The sequence below is a fragment of the Cimex lectularius genome, unplaced genomic scaffold (genome assembly GCF_000648675.2).
Source record: "Cimex lectularius strain Harlan isolate CLEC.00 unplaced genomic scaffold, Clec_2.1 scaffold314, whole genome shotgun sequence".
NCBI classification, from domain to species: Eukaryota; Metazoa; Arthropoda; class Insecta; order Hemiptera; family Cimicidae; genus Cimex; species Cimex lectularius.
In genome coordinates, this window is record NW_019392997.1 from 154,819 (window position 1) to 176,775 (window position 21,957).

Below are 21,957 nucleotides of genomic sequence, written 5' to 3' on the forward strand. Positions count from 1 at the left end.
TTTATAATTATAGTCGCGGCTCTAGGCGTGAGACCCCGCAGTCGAGCCCGCGGATTCGAATGGATTAAGTGTCCCACAAGCATCTAAAGCATCTCTAATCGTTTTAAGGTGAGTGTCTTACAACTAAAATACAAAACAAAAATTTAAGTGATTATAGTTACATAAAATTTGCATATTAAAGTTGAAGGTCTTTAATAAGTTATTTTCTTTTTTAATATATTACGTCCTTGGAAATTTCGCCCAATTTTTTTTCCTGCATACCTACGCCCAAGTGTAAGCAGATGTGTCATCAAGCGCCTGCAAATAAATTCCCTTTTATAATTTTTCTGCTTTACTTGGGCAAGTTTGTACTGAGAAATTTAGACTATGCGAGCTTTAAAATTTAAGCTTTTATTTACAATTACTTTATTGCACAATTTTGCTGTTAGAGCGAACTTATAAAATTGTAATTTTTTCAGCGTCTTTGTCATAGAGTTTATATGTAAAAAAACAAATAAGTTAAAAAAATAGGATGACAAATCGTTTGTTTAATTTGAAATTTAGAGAAGCCAGTATCAAACAATTTCATACTATTTGGACTAATATGAATTATGATTAATTTTGAATGATTAATTTCAGTTTACCCCAGTCCAAAATATACCAGCCGAGGAAAACTGTTTTGTGCAAACATTACTGTCTTGTTTTTCAATTTGTTCTTACGAACAAAGAATAATAAATTTATAAAATTCGGATCCCTTTTCAAGATGAATATCGCAATTTTTCAAATGAAAATATACTAATTTTCTTATATTCAATAGCGTTAACACAGAAAAAAATAAGTTTGGTTCGAGTTCAATCCTGATGCGTAGAGTTTAGAGTATTTTTATTTATTTATTTCTGCCTTTCAGGGCCAGAGCTCTGAAATTGACAGAAGTTTTGATCTCAGTCTGAGCGTCCTCAACGCTATACGCTTCTGTTCGATCCTTTGTATCCCATGAGGCCGGGTTTATAACGAAGGTCATACGTGTTTGGGCGAAGGTCACAGATAGAAGAACAGCCTCTTCTCTAAGTTCTCACCAGGAGTCTCACCACTAAGCGACGACGAATCCATTCCCAGTGTAGCAGGGGCTGGACTTTAGATAGCTTTCCCGTATACTTGGTCGTCCTTAAAAGGACAACGAGGATCTGTAACGTCCGCACCTAGCCTATTCGTTCTTATCGGACGCTTTGATTCTCTCGCACCTCCACATACGACAGAAGTGTGTTACTACCGAAGCGTTGGTGTAGAGGCAGCTCAGCCCAGAGGGGCCAAAACAACCCGCTTGCCCATTCCGAGTGGTCGGGTCCGCATTAAGCATCGAACCGTATGCCGCGCGCAAACAAAGGGCTACCTAAGCCAAAATACATCAGCCTGGTCTCCCGCGCGCTCCCTAGATACAGAAAGCCACTCTATCTCCAAGAGTATTGGGGCTTCCCCAGCGTAGAAACTACCGGATCCGCTCCGGCCGCGGTTTTGTTTAAAGTGGAATTGCTAACCACCCCCTAGAGGAGACCGACTACGGTAAAAGCCTCCAATCGAGCTCAGCCTACACTTGCGTGCAAAGCATACTCGAATAGGAGCAACCGATTCACTACTCACGCATTCGAGGGACTGTCAGCGCAATCATAGCATCCTCAACGTTTATACGCTTCGGTCCGATCCGCCGTATCCCGTGTGGCCGGGTGTATAACGGTGGTCATACGCAATTTTCATGCAAAGGTCACAGATAGAAGACAGCCTCTTCTCTAAGTCCGCAAGACAGGATCTGGTTCCCAACCCTCGTGTGCCTCTGAAAAGGCACCCGCCCTCCCCTGCCAACACGAATACAGCTTGTGCTTTAGAGAGGTTGCCACGCCCTCAAGACTGCACCATGATTTTGCGCCTGGAAACCCCCCCCCCTTGAAACCAAGGGTTGAGAGAGGTCGCAAGGAAGAAAGAAGGAATCCGGATTGAGAAGGGAACGCGAGTGGAGACAGATCAATTAAGTGAATCAGTGCCGGTTTAACGTAATTTTTTAGTAGGGGAAAATTTTTACAAAAAAGAGTTTAAAAACTAGCTGTCATGGCCAAGATATAGAAGAACGTTCTTTTTTTCTCCTGCGCATATACCTGTTGTACAAATAATAATTATCTATTTGGCAGCAGATGTGTCTGATGTAACAACAATATGCTTGTCGCCTTGTGCAGTTCGGGGCGAGTCCGTCACACGCTGCAGAAACCTGTTCTGCACTACCTGTAGCCTGGTGACATTAGTCCTGCGTGTGAGGTCCCTGAACGGGCACGCACACAGGGTCATCGGCTTGACCACCACCTTGCACAGAAGTTTATTGGCAGTCGATGGATTGGCGACATATCAGAGGGAAAAGTACGCAGATAGCTGTTTTGCGTTTGTTAACTTTATCATAAACTCCTTTCAATTAATTCATCTATTTATGTAAAGTTTTGGTTGAAATGAAAAAGTTAGGGCCACGAGCGGGATTGAAATATTTAGCCGGTTCGAATCCCGCTCGTGACACTAACTTTTTCATTTCAACCAAAACCTTACATAAATAGATGAATTAATTGAAAGAAGTAATTTGGTCAATAGTCCATGCAATATAATGGATTTATCATTAACGTTGGTAAACGTGTTTATAGTCCAATATCATCCCAAGATATTTGACCGGCTCATACCACGGCACTTTTTCACCTTCAATTTGGATCTTTTTATTCTGCAACGGTATACACTGAAAACTATTGCCTCTGTTTTATTATGATTAAATTTAATTGCGTTGTCTTACAGGTTTGCTTGTGTATCTCTCCTCCAAGAGTGATATCGGCAGCTTAAAAGCCATCTTTACTCTTACGACGAGATATTTTGTTGATATTAGATATACAATGAACAAGGTCCAAGGATGGCCCGCCGCAAATTGAACCTAGCCCACGGACAGCACACGCCTAGCCCAATGCCCAACACATCCCACCACAGACCACGTTTTGTCGAGGTTCCGCACATTGAACCCAGTACTGACCCAGTAACGATGTCCTCTTTTCGGCAAATCCTTCTAGATTTAGAACCTGAGTCCGAAACTGAGGACTTTGTTTTACTGTGTTTGTTATCCACAAAAATAAAAATACTTAGGTGCTAAAGCCAGTAACACCAGCTACAAAGTCTCTCGGTTTGGAAAGGATTGATAAAAAGGAAACTCAGAATTTTCTTGATAAGATGGGCTATATTTATTATATTCAATCATTTCGGTGACTATACCCTTATGCTAATCTTTGTCAAAGGCTTTTTGGATATCTATCAAAGCTAGTATGCTTTATTACATTCAAGGCTTATGACGTTATGTCATCTCCTATCCTGGCTAGCCATCCCTAACGCTCTGAAAGGATTTCCGTTGTGCCAAAGGCTGCAGTTATATGCAGAGACAAAGATACAATGTAAAATAATAATTTCATAGAAATACATACATAAAATGTATGTATAAAATACAATTTTTTAAAAAGTGGGTATACAGTTATGTACTATTTACATTTAAATAGGTAATAATTATTATGTACAAGTGATGCAATATAAATAATAGTTTAAAAACAATATTTTCTTGTTTTTAGTAAAAACAAAACAATTTAAAACATTAAAAAAATAGGTAATCGGTTCATTTTTTTATAATTTGTATTATATTTGTAATATTTTTTTTAAATTTGTTAATTAATACAACAAAACGCAACTTTTTCAAAATTAAAACCCACCGTACTTTTAAAACGGATTTTTTTAACAATGATAAACCAAATTATTTATTTTAAATAATGAACGACCAGATTGATAATAATCGGCAAAACTAAGGTTTTATTGCTTTCAATAATTATGTAATTGTACGACCTTTAAATATTTTTCCTCTTGCTCTAAGTCTAAACGGACTAAACATACCTAATTAAGAAATAGGAAAGAAGATAACAGTTGTTTTTCCGAAAAGATGACCTCATCCTTGATCCTGACATCCAAAACATTTAGTTCTAACATGAAAATGATTTTTGATTTGTAAGAAGATCATTTTGTGAATCTGTGCAGTCCCCTAACATATAATTTTGCTGTCATGCAAAAGGCTAATTTTTCGTTCGTGTGTTCTAGATTTCTCTAGGACAAAATGTACGAATATTTACGAGTAAATGTTTAATTGGAAATTTAATTTAAAATGATATCATTTTTAGTGATTAAGCTATTAATCAAATTATGATCTGTGCCCTTTCTGAATTTCTTTTTTTCTGTAGTCGGTTACTAAGAAATAACCACTATTAAAAATTGATTACGTCAATTGAAAGGCATTTTTAAGATTATTTTGCTTATTTTCCGTGATAACCTGGCAATAAATGTAATAAAAGTAATCTTTGAAATGTAATTGCTTCTCGTGGTTTCGCGAGCATTTTTTTCTCTCCTTATATAAATTGAATTTGAAAATGCTGTAAAGATTATTTTTAATCTTTGATGCATTTTTAATTGTTACACTTGTTTATGTTAACTTTACAGCCTTGAGTGACTTATCTATTGTTTGCTTTTTTAAAATTGTGTTTGCGTTGTTGTTCGTAAGTTTACATAGAACCTACACGGCTCTTTTTGTGTTGGGGGGTCTATTTTAACGAATTTCTTATTCTTTCAAAATCTCGGATTGAATTTGTAATTGAATTCGCCTCCTCAGAGCAAACTATCACATCTGGAATGCCAATCGTCGGAAAAACTAATAATCTGGGGCCCAACGTATTTGAAAAAAAGTATACACGTCAAAGAAGTCCGGAGATTTTACCTGTCAAAGTTCTGATACTAGGATTTATTGGGTTTCCTGAGGATTAAGATTCTTCTAAGTCCTCCAATAGACAAATAAAGCTAAAACCTCCGGTTTACCGTGCCACTATGAGATAGTACCTATGCAGATATACCTCTGCACTTTGCCCACGAGTTCGTCGTCCAGGCAAACAGCAACGTGTATGGCAGGCCAAACAGGGAAAATAATTGAAGCTGACAAAGACCACAGTGTAAACTGAGGGAGGAGATACAGGCAGATGCCATTTTATGTATGCCAACTGATGCCACTACTCCAAAGTTCAACTTCACCAAGAAGTACAAAGTATTGATACCAAAACGGGAAGAATGGGCCAAGGGAACATCACTAAAGACAAATTCCTACTGGTATACGGACAGCTTCAAAACCGACAAGGGTACGGGAGCTGTCTTTGGGATGAACCCTAAGACCGAACTGACGGTAAACCTAGGCAAGTATGCTACAGTTTTCCAGTCTGAAATCATAGAGATCGAACAATGTGCCAGAGAAATTTTCTCTCACAGCGCCAGGCAGCTCTCAGGACCTTAGCCTTTTGCGAGGCGAAGGCAAAGAGTGTTTAGAAATGCATGGAGGCCCTAACGGAAGTCAGCGACACTAATGACCTGCCCCTGGCATGGGTCCCTGAACATTCGGGGCATAGAGGCAACGAAAAGGTTGACATGCTGGCCAAAAATGGAGCCAACATGGACTCTATGGATTCAGAAACATAATGCGGCCTAGCGGCCTGCCACAAAAGAGGATACATTTTAAAATGGATCCTTAATGAGTCCAAAACCTGGTGGAACAATACCTCAGGTATGAGGCACGCGAAGGACCACATAGAAGGACCAACCGCAAAACTTACAAAAGAACTACTGGAAGGCAACCGCAACCGAACCAGGATTCTGGTTTGACTCATGACGGGGCACTGCCGCTTAAGAAAGCACATGCACCGGATAAGAGTACAAACAGAAAAAACACTGTGCAGATAGTGCCAAGAAGAGGAGGATACCGCAGAACACATTTTATTACTGTGAAGGTCTATGTAGGTACAGGTTCTTGCAGCTAGGACAAGAAAAACCACAAGCAAGATCCTACACCAAGGAACCGCTGGCAATGCTGTGGAGGCTGGTTAATAGCCTGAAGCTGGCCAATGAGTTATAATTAACGGAGGAGCACAATAGATGCACAATAATAGATCTATTTAGGTCGAGGTGCAGTAGGCCTTGTGGCCTCCTCTCTTATTCCTATCCCTTATCCCTAAGACCTGATCCGACACGCCGACAAATAACATTAATACCTATTATATACCCTCCCACACCATCCACGGCCCCCCAACCAAAACTTCCCTCCACAGAAATCGCCTAAACACTGATGATGACGAAATACCGTAATGCGTCTGAACCAACAAAAATTAGAGAGGCTAGGCATCCCAAGATGATATATAACCATCAAACTAAAGGTTTATCACCCCGCCGCAGACCACAAGAGGAAATCTCACAAAATAATTGAGAGACCTCTTAGCTCGAACAACCACCTCAATTTACACAGGTTCAATCCAGAGTCGCCACAGCAGAAAACATAGATTCCTTATCCTGTGAGACAGTTTCATTTAGAAGAAATTGATCCAGACTGCATAGACCTTACAGATTAAATGGGGTGAGATTTTTATCTTTTGTACTAGCGTAGGGAGCTGAATCTTCCTCTTGGGTATGTTGTCTGTGGAAGGATCAAAGCCACTCTTATGGCGAGATAAGATGCCTCAGGAATTACACCAGAGAACCTTACGCTTTATTACCTCCGTAGATACATTTCCAATCGATGACCAACACCCTCGGACAATATAAATTTTGTCAATTTAGTTCCAATATTGACCATATAAATAGGCGTGAGTGTTTGTAGATAAAAATAATATTTTTTTTAAAAGAAATAGATTAGGAACTTTTGATAAAAGGTATTTGGTTTTCGAATGAAAATTCGAGTCAGAATGTTTATGAGGTGGCGAAAGTTGCAAAATTTGACAAATTGCACTTCTCGCGGGAAGTGCCGAGGTTAGCGTGAGATTGCCATCTATTCTAGACTGTGAAAAATTATTTCAAGCAACGAAAAACTTGATGTCAATGTAATTACTCAAACAGTATTGCAAACCACTTTTCCCCCTTCGCGAAAGCTTAGAAAAGGATGAGTTAAATTATTTAATCGGAAAAAGTGAAAGTTTCATATTATAAAATTTCCAAGTCTATTTGAACTTTTTCCAAGTCAAGTGTAACGTTTTACAAATCAAATGTAACCCTTTCCAAGTCAAATGCAACCCTTTCCATATCAGTTGAAAACCTTTCCAAAGGTGTATCTCTTTACAACTCAATTATTACCCGTTTTAATTCAATTGTAGCAGTTTTCATTTCAATTGTTACCCTTTAAAAAAATCGAAAATTTAACGTTCTCCACAGTATTCCGATTGAATTGGTGAAGAGGGTACAGAAATAGGAAGAATCCTTAGCAATTTTTTTTCAAACTTTTGTTATTACGAATACACAAAACTAACGTAAATTAATTTGCTAAAAACAATGTTTTTCCTATTAAATGTAATCGCACCTTTTTACAAAAATGAAGGAAAAGTTTAAAAAACAAAAAGTTGATTTTTCTCAGAAAGCTTAACAACAGTTTCTAATTAGTTATTTTTTACAAAAATTATAAACTTATAGCTATATTATAGTAACTGTTGTTAAATTCAGTTAACGTTTGTTTATTTCTGAGAAAAAAATCAGGTTTAGTTTTTAATTTTCCCTACATTTTGTAAAAATGGATTAATAAGAATAAACATAGTTGTTTAATAACAATTTAAATGCAAAAGGATACAATTATTTGGAAAGCGTTTTAACACATATGGAAAAGATCACATTTGACTAGAAAAAGGCTGTTTGCGACTTGCAAAGTGCTACATTTAATTTGTAAAGGGTTAGACTCGACTTGGAAAAGATTGCTTGCGACTTGAAAAGGGCTACATTTGATTAGTAAAAGGTTACATTTGACATGAAAAAGGTTTTTTGCGGCTTGCCAAAGGGCTACATTTGACTTGAAAAAGGTTTTTTGCGGCTTGCCAAAGGGCTACATTTGATTTGTAAAGGGTTAGACTCGACTTGGAAAAGATTGCTTGCGACTTGAAAAGGGCTATATTTGATTTGTAAAAGGTTACATTTGACTTGAAAAAGGTTGTTTGCGACTTGCAAAAGGGCTACATTTGATTTGTAAAGGGTTAGACTCGACTTGGAAAAGATTGCTTGCGACTTGAAAAGGGCTACATTTGATTAGTAAAAGGTTACATTTGACTTGAAAAAGGTTGTTTGCGACTTGCAAAAGGGTACATTTGATATGTAAAGGGTTAGACTTGACTTGGAAAATGTTGCTTGCGACTTGAAGATGATTTGTAAAAGAGACCTCTTTTTCTATAAAATGAAAATTGCCCACGGTAATGAAAAATCCATATTTTTCTATCTTCTAGTTTGATATGCGCTTTTTTCTAGTGCTAAATAGGTCACCGACAGAGGTGGATTCTTTAGAGGTTGGCAGTAATTCAAAATTGGCTATTTTCGTTTTGTTTGGTTCTACAGACGCCAACATTCTTAACAATTGCAAGTGGCGAAACTTTTTGATTGCACTAGAACAATTAACAAAAGTTATTTAAACGAAAATAAGAAAGTAAAAAAAAAGGAAATATCACATTAAGTAAAACAATCTACGAAAATGCTGTACATTTATTGTCTGCTCGTTCAACAGATGATCAACAGTATGATTGAAAGAGGAATGGGGGGGATGAAGTCCTTCATTCACGCTAATAAATTATATCCCCACACCAGACTTTGCTCAGACTACCACAGGTAACTCGACATTCTTCGGGGTAATACATTTTTTCTAATAAGTTACATTCACACACCCCAATTCATTCAGAGTGCCCCAGTGTACTCGATATTCTTCGGGTTAATTGGAGATAATCTTTTAGCCATGCTACTAGAGTTTCATGACATTGAATGGACGGCCTAATCTCCCATTATATTGAAGAATGTCCGGTTATCTATAATTACTGCCAACCTCTAAAGAATCTACCTCTGTCGGTGACCTATTTAGCACTAGAAAAAATCGTATATCAAACTAGAAGATGACATTCACACTACCCAGGAGTAGCTGATATCTCTGATTCCACCCCCCCCCCCAAGTATGGATAAATCCTTCGTGAAATATAAATGACATCCATACATTCATTCGTACGGGGGCAGGAGTATTCGGACCCGGGACCAAATACTCAGAACCCATGGGAAAACACACCAGTATCTTCCAAGCTGAGATTCACGCAATTGAAAGATGTATCCAATTCAACCTAAATAAAGGATACAAAAACAAGAATATAGCTATCATGTCAGATAGTCAAGCAGCCATCAAAGCACTAAGCTCAAGTATCATTAGTTCAAGGATGGTGCTGAACTGCAAAACCAAATTAAATACATTAGGCTCGCAGAATAAAGTCAGCCTCTGCTGGGCCCCAGGACACATGGGAGTAGAAGGCAATGAGAAAGCGGACACCCTTGCAAGGAAAGGGGCTGCCACACCGCTGATAGGACCCGAACCCTTCTGTGGCATAGGAATCCACACTATTAACGAATATCTCAGACAGAAGGACAAAAAGAAAATGAAGGAACAATGGAATTCACTCATTGGACATAGACAATCCAAGAATCTGTTGGACCAATTTTGGCAAGAAAGAAATCACAGAATGTGTCAAAGGAAGCAGGAACAGACTGCGAATCCTAACAGGATTCCTAACAGGACACTGTAGATTAAATGGACAACTAAAGAAAATTGGAACAATCCAAGATGGCACATGTAGATCCAATGTAGACACCAACACACTTACTAACAAACTGCGGAGCTACATTAGCCCGCAGGAGGAAATGTTTTGGGATGTACAATGTGACCATAGAAGAGCTTCAACCATTAAAACCGGGCCTATTAATCAAGTTTCTTGATGAAATAGAACTCACCGATGTGCTTTAGGCAGAAAACGGGGGATACAATAGCTCTCAAAGGGCGCAATATACCATACCCTGAAATATTACATCTACCTCTATATCTACATCTACATTCATTCGTACTAATCCACAATATTCGATATTCCTCAGGGTAAATTAGAGATAAGCCCCAAATTCACGCTAATAAACTACATCCACACTACCCGACATTCTTCAGTATAATGGGAGATTAGGCCGTCCATTCTTACTAAGTTACAGTCATACTATTCCAAAGTACTCGACATTCCTCGGAGTAATTAGGGGTTAAACCCCTCCTTTCACGCAAATAAATACATTCGTTCTAATAGATAACACATACATAAAGATGACTGAATGATGAATTGAATTGAATGATCTATATATAATTAAAACTATTTATGTCTTTGTGGTCTGTTATGTGATCTGCTGGGATAAATTCTTCACCTGCGTAGTCTCAAGTAAGGTCTTTAGTAGTAGTAGAGCAATTTTTCTCTGAATTATCACGAGTTTGTTCAAAAAAGAAAAGAAATGGTCCACAAAGTTTTAGAATATTATATTCGGTACGAAATTTGAATTGAAGAACACAGGATGAACGAATTCGTTAACAGCAGTGCGTATAATTATTTCAGAAATAGCGCCGATGGGGGAACCTGTATAGTACGTTTAAAACTGTTTGACCTCGGAAAAAGGCAAATGAGTCCGAAAAATAAAAAAATAAAAACTCCCAATGATTCTAGAAGGTGGAGCATCGGCGTGCGCGTCCAAATTCTCAGAGCATTGGCCTTGTCTCCCAACTCAGAAGGAGAACGTTCATGATAGGATGACTCATAAAAAAATTGGCCGATTTAATTATTTATGAAATTGTAATCCTCTATAGGCATTATTTTTTTCAAATACAATTAGATTTGATACCATTTTAATCATTAGATTACACAACATGAATGTGTAAAATAATGACTCGTCAAGCCTTCAGTTTTGTTTTAAAGTTTGGTTAAACAACATGGCGGTAAAACTTGAAATTTGGGTTCCATTATTGGAAACGTAAGTTTTCTGCCGCAGAAACAACCCGATTGGTGCAGAGTATGCTCTCTCCCAACGGACAGCGTATAGATGTTTCCAGAAATTTGAAGACGGTGACATTAGCCTCAAGCAGAAAGAGGGTTCCGGACGAAAATTATCATTCGATGAGGAAGCTCTGCGGGACTCTGAGGCAGATTCAACGAAAAGTACGCAGGAGAGCTTGGTGTTTCCCAATCCACCAAAATCCGTGACTATACAACTTGTGGAAAGTGAATCGCTCAATAAGAATGGTCGAGTAGAAATTTGTCAATATTTTTTGAAAAACCCAAAATGAACATTTTTCATCAAAATAATAGTTACTTGTAATGAAAAGTGGATATATTGGAGAAACCCCAAGTCCAAAAAACAATTGCTAGACTGTAATCAGCCTGCTCTGCCAGGCGTTAAACAAGCGCAATTTGACAAAAAGTCAATGCTCTCTGTATTTTGTAATTACGAAGGCATAATTCATTATGAGTTCATTTTAGAAGGTTAAACCATTGATTCAAAACTTTATTCTGATGCATATCATTCTGTTACAAAAAATGTGATGTTTGGACCCAACGTTACTCAGAATTAGTCAATAGAAATTTTGTTTCAACACCCGACACACTTCTCATTGAACGAAACAAAAAATTACAAAATTGGATGGAATTGAGCTTCTCCCTCACCCTGCTTACAGTCTATAATTAGCACCTTCGGACTACCATCTGTTCTGGTCCAAGGATAATTATCTTCAAGGGAAATTTTTTAATTCCCTGGATGAGGTTCAAAATGAAGTTGCAGAATTCTTCCATTCAAAACTCAAAGAGTGGTATTGTGGAGGGATCCAACACCTGGCCTTGAGACAGCACCAAACCATAGCACACAATTATCTATATTTAGAATACTTAAAAAAAAATTGTGTCAAAATAAATTTATTTTTAAATTAGCAAGAAAAACATTTTTATAACTCGCCTTATTAAAAACCTGTACAAGTGTACAATCAACAAACTGACAAGGTTGAACCACATTTTGATGAAGTTTTTATTGGCTGATAATAAAATGGAAATTCCCGAACATTGTTTTTCAAATAGAAAATAATTTTTTTGGATTGGATGGGAAAGGAAAAATCACAAAATTTTGATATTTTATAACCAGCTAGTTCGTTAGCTAGTCGCTACTTTTTCATTTCTGTTATTTATATCTTTCTAAAATACAATATTGAAAATATATGTCTGAAATGAAATGGACTTTATAAATAATATGTGAAACATTTTCGAAATTGTTTTTCACATTTTTTTTAAATTAGAGGGAGTTGAGAGTGTAAAATTTTGATATTAGCTTTAAAAAAAATGAAATTAATTAATTATACACACAAATCAAAGTGGGGAAAAAGACAATTTTGTTTTTATTTAAAACTACAGTGAAATCCGGTTGTAAGGATATTGAAGGGACCAGGCAAAATTGATCGTTATAACCGGAATGAGAGGGGGAGGAAAAAAAACATTTTTATAGCTTACAGTTTTATATATTATTTACTTTTACATATAAGTACATACCTAATTCAATTTTTACAAGTTAAAAAAATGCGTAATATGTATTATTATAATTATACAACAAAATAAAATTAAAGGAATAACTAATAATCGTAATTATGTAATTGCTATTTATGTACATACATATTTACATTCTTTATTTTTTGACAAAAAAATCTAAAATTTTAGTTTGCTTGTTTTGTTTTTTTTACAAATTTTTGCTCACATATTCGTCAAGTTCTTTTAAGGAAGCTGCAGTTTCAGGTTTATTTATGTCATCATTTAGGGCGACGTATGTGCAAATGACACCAAGAGCGCTGTAGACTTTTGATAGAGTCAGAGTACGGAAAAGATCATCTTCAGTCTCGCCGATATCTTCATCATCTTCCACCTTATTCTTATTTAAAATGGACGCCACGATTGAATCTTCGGTCGGTTCCTCTGATGTAAGGATGTTAGCATCGACTTCTGCGTATGACTCTGCATCGCCGTGAAAATTGAAATCGAGCTGTTGAGCCCATTCATTAAAGTTCCTCACGTCGTCTTCCTGGTCGGTTCTCGTTTCGTCTTTTCCAAAACCATGTCTAAAGCAATTTTGAATGGTTTTTTGAGTGACGTCGTCCCAGGAATCGGAAATCATTAGGATTGCGTCAAGTAGAGACACCTTAAAGTTTTCTAGCTGGTCCAACATTTTTAAAACCAAACGTTGACGAAACTTCACTTTGAGGGATTTGATTATGCCTTGGTCCATGGGCTGAAGCACAGATGTCTATTGGGTGGTAAAAAATTAAGTTCGATGTTTTTCAGGTTTGGGAGTGACAGATGAGAAGAACAGTTATCTACAGTGAGAAGAATTTTTCGTTTCTTCTTTTGAAGCTCTTCGTCCCATTTGCGAAGCCAGTCGGAAAAAATCTCGCTCGTCATCCACGCTTTTTTATTGTGGGTGTAATCTAGCGGAAGTTTTTGGACATTTTTGAAGCAACGCGGAGATTTTCCGATGATTAATAATTTTTTCTTATCTGTTCCCGTCATGTTGCTCGCGACTAGGACTGTAACTGTCTCTTTTGAGTGCTTCCCACCATGGCACGATTCCCCTTTAAATAGAAGAGTCTTGTCCGGCGTCAATCGGTAAAACAATCCGGTCTCGTCGGCATTGTAAATGTCTTCGTCAGCGAAATTCTCCCGAGTTGTAGGCCAGATGCACTGTAGCCAATTTTCGGACACTCCGGCTGGTACACTTGAAGATTCTCCGCTGATCTTTCCAAACACGATGTTGTGCCTTGCCCTGAACCTTGTTATCCAAGACATTGGAGCATTGAAAATCTTTACCCAGGATCCTGGCGAACTCATTTCCTTTTGCTTGCAAGATGGCACTCCAAAAGAGCTGCTTCAAGCTCTTCGTGTTGGCTGTTACGAAGCTTTTTCTTCGATTTGACATCTTTTTCGAAAATTTCTTTTATTTTTTCTTTTGATTTCCAAATCGTTGATATTGTTGATTGTGAAATGTTGAGCTCGGAAACTAAACTTTTGATAGTTTCTCCCTTCTCAATCCTTTGTATAATTTTCACTTTTTCTTCAATTGAAAACGCGCGGCGTTTATTCGACGCCATCTCGCACAAGGAAAAAATGAAGACTGAATCTAATCTAAACTCGCATTTTGAAGGAATAGTGCGCAGTGAATAGAAGGAAGGGTGTGAACAAGAAAATTGTGGATAGGCGTGGGATAAAATTCGGTGAAAAAAGGAAGGAGTCATACCTAACGAGTACCGAGTAACGATCGGAAAGAGACAAGACTTGTTTACGTTTAAAAATAGAACTAGATATTCTACGAATTATTTTTGTGTTAAACGTTATAAACGGAATAAAAAATACATTTTTTTCTTTAGTTTTATATCGTTATAGACACAATAGTTTTATATCGTTATATCCACCATCGTTACATCCGGATTTATTTCTTCACTTTTACATAGCAAACCAAACTAGACACCCGTTTCACATCGCTATATCCGGACTATCGCTAAACGCGGAATCGTTATAGTCGAATTTATTATTTTTTCACCACTACTATTTTCAAAATTTTCAAATTCAATAGTATGTGCATATATTTTTATCATAGTATTAATTACAATATACATGCTTTAATGAAAACTAAATTATACAAGATCAGAAATTCATTAGTTTTTATAAGAAAAATTTAATTAGGATGGTTTGAAAGAAAATTCACCAAAAGACTCGAAAATCATTTAGTGATAGATTAAAATTTAACTAACAATTCTATCACTAAATGAGTTTCTGGTGTTTTGCTGAATTTTCTTTCAAACCATCATAATTAAATATTTGTTATTAAAACTCATTAATTACTGACCTTGTTTAATTTGATTTATATTAGTATGTTGTAATTAATATAATGATACAAAAACTTATAGTTTGAAATAAACTATTTTTTGTTTTTGAATAAATTTGTTTAAAAATTGTCTTCTTTTAAAAGATACACTGATTGATTTATATAAGCTAGTATACACATACACACACTGTGTATGACTTCTCGTGCTTACTTCAGCTAGCTTACTACTTTGCACTCTGTAGTCAGACCTTGATTTTAACACCTATGTTAGGCTCCAGGAGCTGTCAGCAGCTAGACCATTTCAATCCTCAACGCATGCAGATTTAAAGCTAAATTTACATACATTTGCATTCATTTTTTAAATACATTCTTTATCATCTAAATCCATTCAAGTAAGGTAGTTGAATATTTGATATTTCTCATTGCGCTTTACACATACGCTAAACTAATTGGTCAATAGTGACGCAATATTCCACCATTGCCCTCTCACACTACACATTCATATTACAAAATTAGTTCAATATGAAGATGTACAAAAGGAAACACAAATCAAAATTAGCTTAGTAGTAATATTACGCAAAATAATTTATAAAATTAGCAAAACTTAGATAAGTACTAATACAATAAGACAGCCCTATTTCCTCCAAAAATCAGTACCCAAATACTCATTGCTCTGCTCAAGACAGTCCTAATATCATATGGCATTCCTACACGCTCTTTATGTAGAGCCTTTCAGATAATTAGCTTGTGGTGGCAGGAGATTATTTGGCAATAATCATAATAGTGATTAGTGAATTTTGATGATTTTTTATTGTTAGGATAGAATGAATTTCTGTTTTGTTTGTGACATGATTTCTTCATTCATGATTTATTTACATATAATTGTATTTATTGCTATTTCTTATTTATTTTTTCTTTGTTATCATCTATGAAATATAATTTTTTTTAAACAAATTAGTGTTCTTGGGTACATCCACTATGCCTGAATTAATCAAAACTGACTTAAAACTCAACTAAAATGAATATTGAGTAACTTGTTATGCATCAGTTTAGCCTTTTGCACGTATGAAAAATTAAAAGTTACATAACATCCTTTTCAGATGGTATCCCCTCTTAACAAAAAAGTAACAGAAATATTTTCTATTTTGAGAGATCTCAAAATTAATACGTATTATTATTGTATACATTTTATATTCCAATCCTTAGTGATCACTATCAAAATAAGTTTGAAGGCTGGTTAAATATTGTGACGATGGAATTGTTTATCTTTTAAAAGTTAATATTATTAGAGTTGTTTTCTAAAGGATAATACAGCAAAGGTCCTTATACCTTGAGTATTTTGATAAATATTTTATCAATCTAAAGGTAAAGTTTAGAAACGAATATAAAGTACAAAATTCAGGTATGTTTTATGACAATTTAAAACCCCTATTTGTGTAAATGTGGCACGGCGGTTTTTTTCATTTAAAAAATACAAATAAAATCAGAAAATTCTTGAATGTCAGCAAATCTAAATGAAGTTTTGCAGCCCTACCAGTTATTAGCAGATTGTTTCATTTTTACAAATTTAAACAGTAGTTTGAGGTAATTAGCTTTAAAACTGACTCAATTTTCAAATTTTTTACAGGAGATGCAAGAAGAGACGGTTTAGAGCCATGCATTGAGATTTAGATTTTTTTTAAAATTATTTTTATTGGGAAGATGGAATATCTCCAAACATTTAAGGCATAGTTTCCAATATTGTATTATTTCCAGATTGCCAAAAATTTAAATTTAAATTGTGGAGTGAGTCGGTGTAGCTAATCAATGATCAGTGTACACACTAGGAATTTATGTAGAAAAGATGATCAGGGACGAGGCCGATTTGACTGAAAACACTCAGTTCCTTCGTCAATTTGAGGAATATGCCTTGATCAGGGCTATGAAATTTTACAATAATATTTAAAAAAAAATAAAACTATGTTCCATCTACATAACCAGGTTAAGCCATGGTTGGATAATTATAAAATAAAACCAATTAGATTCACAGAATTAAAATGACTCTCTTTTCTATCTAATTGGCCTCATTCCTGATCACCTTTTCTACATAAATTCCTAGTCAGTAGGATGATTGCAAAAATGTTTGAAAAAAAAAATTATCATAGATAATTAAACCACCTAAAAAATTTAAAAAACAAACAAAAAAAAACGATAAGTTTATTTAAACAATACTCTGATTTCTTAGGTAGGAAAAAAGTAAAGTAGAAATAAAATTTTTATTGAAGGAAAAACCGCCCAAATGGTGAATATTGGATCGAGCCAGTATTGATCTAAATAAATTGGAGTTGGATGCATTTTTATACAGAAATGGGTAGCTTTTGATCAAAATGACCTTGCTAGTTGTAATGAATTGAGAACTTGCGAAAAAAAAAGTTATTAAAAAATGTGAATTGAGCCGGTTTTGAAACTAATTCCCTCATTTAGAAATAATAAAAGGATTTTAAGTATGTACATCTTTGATTTAAAGGAGTATATAAATTTCTTGGTTCTTCTTTGTCCTGTATACTTAGTAGAAATATTCATGTTTTCAAATATACTGCATTTTGTGGAATGTTTTCACAAAAACTGAGAAGCTAATCTTAAAATAACGTCAGTCAGACTGAAAATTTGTTTTGTAAATAAAAAATACGTGACAAAGCATAAACAGCATTTGTTTAATTAGCAACTTTCAGTTCATTGACACTGGCTTAGCACAAAATGGTAAAACCAATGCCTTGAACTAATTAAACAAAAGAAACAGCTCAATTTGTAATTAAAATTTATAATTATACAATTAAATTTGTTTTCAGATGTGCTTAATTCGCTATGTGCTGTCAGCAGCACTGGTTGTCCATTTGGCTACATCGCTCGAAAACCCATGCGTGACCAAAAACATGACAATTATGTCTGGGTCGAGTTTCAAGAGTTTGGTCGAACCGGGAAACTGTGGTAGAGCCAATGTTAACGAATCTGAATTCCGGACTGCTCCTAGTATTATCCTCCACAACTCAGGATCTAAGGTATCAATTTAAATTATAAACAACAATATAGAAAGGTACTAATTTGTTTTAATTTCAGACCAAGGACAAGTACACACTTATGGTGATGAGGGAAAAGAAAAATATCCATGATCAATTTGAATTGATGTGGCTCCTGTCAAATATTTCGGTAAGTTTATTTAAAACATAATTATTAATTAAGTTTAATAGAGACTTTAGATAGATATATAGATTCTTCTACTTTTCCATTATACATTTTTTGATCGAATGTTTTACATTCCACATAAATTATTTTAATTTTTGATCTTTCATTGAATAAATTGAAACTGAAAAATTACAGCCTCTTACCAACTCGCTAACAGCGAATAAAACAAGGACTACATTTTTTCGTAAGTTTTTAAAATTATATTATACCAATAAAATAAATAAATACGGAATGATTTACAGCTTACACTCCCCTCACTGCCAATGGTACTGGCAAATATTGGGTATTGGCATTCCTTCAAAACACTAAAAATGGTCTCCTATCTGTTGGCTTGAAAAGTACTGAGTACGCAAACTTTTGGCCGCAAATCTGGATACAAAGAAACAGCAAATGGATTCAAAAACTAGTCGGAGGTCTGGTGTTCACTGTGTATCCAGCCAAAACGAAACCAAGGTAAATCTTTTTGTTACAAACATATATAGGTGCAGTTATAAAAAAAATGCATAAAGAGTGACTAATAATAATTATAACAAATAATGCTGTTGCATGGGGGATAGACCTTTATGGTTACATGGTTGAAGCATGTTAAGCTCTTTCCAGAAACAGATGGGTTCATGATGGCAATCCAAGACCATGTGGTGGTGATGAAGGTGTATCTGAAAAGAATAGTTGAAGACCCCACTGTGACAGATGAGGCAAGCCGGATTTATGGTAGGGATCCGAAGGCAATCTAGCATGTACTGTCTGAGTGCATAGTACTCGCTGTCATGGAATCCCTCGAGAGACATAATAGAGCACCTAAGATTGTACACATAACATTGACCAAATGTTTGAATCTATTGCAGGAGGTAGATTCTTACTGTCGTTACTGTCCTACCAGGAGTGGGAGGATACTATATTGGAATCGTACAGTCCTCACGGACAGACCCATCGTACATAGGTCCGATTTTATATGGCATGATAAGAGGAAATGTAATGTTTTTATAATAGACATAACTGTGCCAGATAGACGAAATTTAGTTGAAAGTGAAATCTAGATAGTAAAACGCAGAAAGTACCATGAACTTTCTCTTGAATTTGCTGCTGACTTATTTCTGACATCTTGAACATTTAATATTTTGTAATTAACATGGAATTTAGTTGCATTCAAGTATTACATAAATATAAAACTAAGTTTAACTTTTTCTGGGAAACTATTTCCATAATTACTGTCATTTTCATAAATACGGTCCATGCACGGAAATTGAACTTGCAGCAAGTCATGTACTTCCTTGAACCAACTGATTTTCCAAATGTAAAAAAAAAAATGTAATTAAATTAAAAATGTAATTACATTTTAAAAATTAAAATGTAATCTCTTAAGTGTTAAATATGTTTTAAAAGTGGATTGTGTCTGAGTCAGTACTTTATTTACACAGTGTGAAGCCAGAAGGTGTAATAATAGAGGGGGAGTCAATCTGTTTCCAAATAACCTAGGCGGTCGAGTAAAAAGTAACTATTTGTATTACATCTCAGGTAGCCCAATGTCCAATGTAAGATGTATTTTATCCAAATAAAACATACATTTTTTAGAAAAAAAATATATATAATTAATTAAGGCTTTAAGTTGAGATAAAAAAGATGAGGGTTGAGATGGGAAGTTAGTGGCCGAGGTGATCGAAGTCACGATAGCTCAAGTGGTAAAGCAGCGGCGTATCTAGCCGAAGATCGTGGGTTCGAATCCCGCTCGTGACACTGACTTTTTTAACTCAACTGAAAACCTTAATTAATTGAATGTTATTAATTGGTCAAGCAGACCACGAAAAATAGTGAATTTGAGAATATATATAATATTACACTGGACAAAATTAATGCACACCCCTTATATTCTAATGTATTTAGGGTGATACATATTTTGCATACCAAAAATATGTTTGGTTGTAAAAATAAGACATTCAAAAACAAAATGTTTATTATCTAATTCTAAAAAAAAATAAAAAATGATTTGTTTAAAAAAATTAAAAAACAAATAAAAAAGTGAAAAAACTTTTTGGCCCCTTTTAATACTGATCATTTCCACCTTTGGCATAAATCACATCGGTTTGAAGAAATGTCTCAACAAAGCATGTTTGTTTCTTTTTTTATATGTGCAAATAGGATTAGCACAAATGGACTGGGCATGAACTACACTAATAGCACAACATCTTTTCTAATTGGTGTTTGTTAGAATTTAGCCTTTGAATTCTTTGGAAAAGATTTCTCATTAAATCCTAAGAAATTCTTTCACATTCATCAAGATCAGCTATTTCCAAATTTTCTAGGGTGTTAGGACTTGGGTTTCGCCGCCGTACTCGTCTCTCAAGTTGGTCCCAAATGTGTTCGATTGGGTTCAAATCTGGACTTCGAGCTGGCCACACTAAACTAAATTCCAACCTCATTCAGACAGTTGACCACAATACATGCTCTACGGGGGGTATTTTCCTGCATTAGCAAGAATCTCTCACCGATGAGGGGGTAAATGGAACTACATGTTCTTTGATTATGTCTTGCAAGGCTTGTGAAGTTAGATCTTCATTGCACAACAACCAATTTGGTGCAAGGAAATGCCACCTCACAACATCAATGACCCATCTGAAAAACCATACTGTACCTTTCTCCCGTGCATCTCCACATGAAATTATGCCCATCTGAAGATTTTTAGGCTAACTCTCACCTCATCTCTAAAAAGAACTCTTCCAACATCCAATTCCAATGAGTAATTGAAGCCTGGCCATTTTTTGAGCTGTGGTAAAAAGAGTTCCATGAGCAGGGTGCCGGGCTCTGAGGTTATTTTAATTGAGCCTTCTTCTTACAGTCTTGGACGAAATTGAAATTTCAGACTTGGTTAGGGTATCCAACTCTATTTGCTACACTAGCAGTCCTGTCATTGAATCCTGGCAGAGCCCATGGATTTTTAATTGCGAATGTGGAAAAAGTATTGTAAAGTGGCTTTGACCCTTCGTTCATGACATCCAACAGGTAGTTAGACGTTAGACAGGAATTATTCTACTTTACTTTTACATATGTATGGCTCATCATGTTTAGAGAGGCACAATACCATTTTTCTCATAAAATAAGTCAACATTTTCATTGCTCAACCAACCATCCAAACCAGTGCTCGCCCAAAGATTATCCCCACAAGTTTTAATTATAGGTTTGAAACCATATATGATATTTTACATCATTGAAGTTTTAAATTTAAATATGGCATAAATGATTTTTGTTTTATTAATTTTTAAGCATGTGCATGATTATTATTCATTTCTGATATGTGCGAACAGGACTAGATCTGCAAATGGAACAGGCATGAACTACACTAACAATACTGATGTTTTCCCTTCTTGGTATGTTAACAAAATAACATTTTTTGTTTAAATTTATACTTCCACATACTTTATGAAATGCCCTAAAATTACTTTTAAATATTAATTTTATTCAGATTTTCAGTGTTTATTTAATTCAAACTTAGCACTTTATAGATTTAGTTTGTTTGACTAACAATTTTAAAAGATAATTTAGGAATACAATTATCTTTAGTATGTTTTAATGATATGTGAGCATTTTTATTTTATTAAAAATATTTTTTTATATGGAATTTATATCTCACTGTTTAAGGTTTTATAAAACATAGAATGAGATTTGAAGACATGTCTTAATCCTATAATTATAATGCATGTTTTTTTTTGTTTTTTTATATGTGCAAATAGGATTAGCACAAATGGACTGGGCATGAACTACACTAATAGCACAGCATTTTTTTCTAATTGGTATGTTTGTTAGAACTTAGCAAACTTTGTCTGTGAACATTAAGCTTGACTTTTTTTTACATCTTAACGATTGCATGTTTAGTTATTTCTGTGTTTTATATGTTATTTAACAGGACAGGAACAGCCAATGGAACTGGCAGGAACCAGACTAACATGTACCCTAATCACACGTAA

The 21,957-nt window shown here is 35.2% G+C and overlaps 2 protein-coding genes across 5 annotated transcripts in view; one reads left to right on the top strand and one right to left on the bottom strand.

Annotated features, from left to right (window-relative positions):
* Positions 1-21,957, top strand: part of LOC106661785 (ribonucleoprotein RB97D-like) — a 22,537-nt gene continuing 580 nt past the window's right edge. The window contains exons 1-8 of one of the 4 annotated variants that reach the window (XM_014385415.2): positions 1-108; positions 17,605-17,814; positions 17,873-17,962; positions 18,134-18,182; positions 18,241-18,451; positions 21,298-21,360; positions 21,724-21,783; positions 21,897-21,953. In XM_014385415.2, coding sequence (XP_014240901.1) covers positions 17,605-17,814; positions 17,873-17,962; positions 18,134-18,182; positions 18,241-18,451; positions 21,298-21,360; positions 21,724-21,783; positions 21,897-21,953 — 740 coding nt within the window. In that variant the 5' untranslated portion in view covers positions 1-108. Of the gene's footprint in view, positions 109-16,087; positions 16,179-17,604; positions 17,815-17,872; positions 17,963-18,133; positions 18,183-18,240; positions 18,452-21,297; positions 21,361-21,723; positions 21,784-21,896; positions 21,954-21,957 lie in introns of those variants that run through there. The other 3 variants (XM_014385416.2, XM_014385417.2, XM_014385418.2) reach the window with 3 other exon arrangements.
* Positions 13,131-14,249, bottom strand: LOC106661652 (tigger transposable element-derived protein 4-like). The gene is given in 2 exon segments (XM_014385192.2): positions 13,131-13,782; positions 13,785-14,249. Coding segments are annotated over 2 exon segments (873 nt in total). The 5' UTR covers positions 14,043-14,249; the 3' UTR covers positions 13,131-13,167.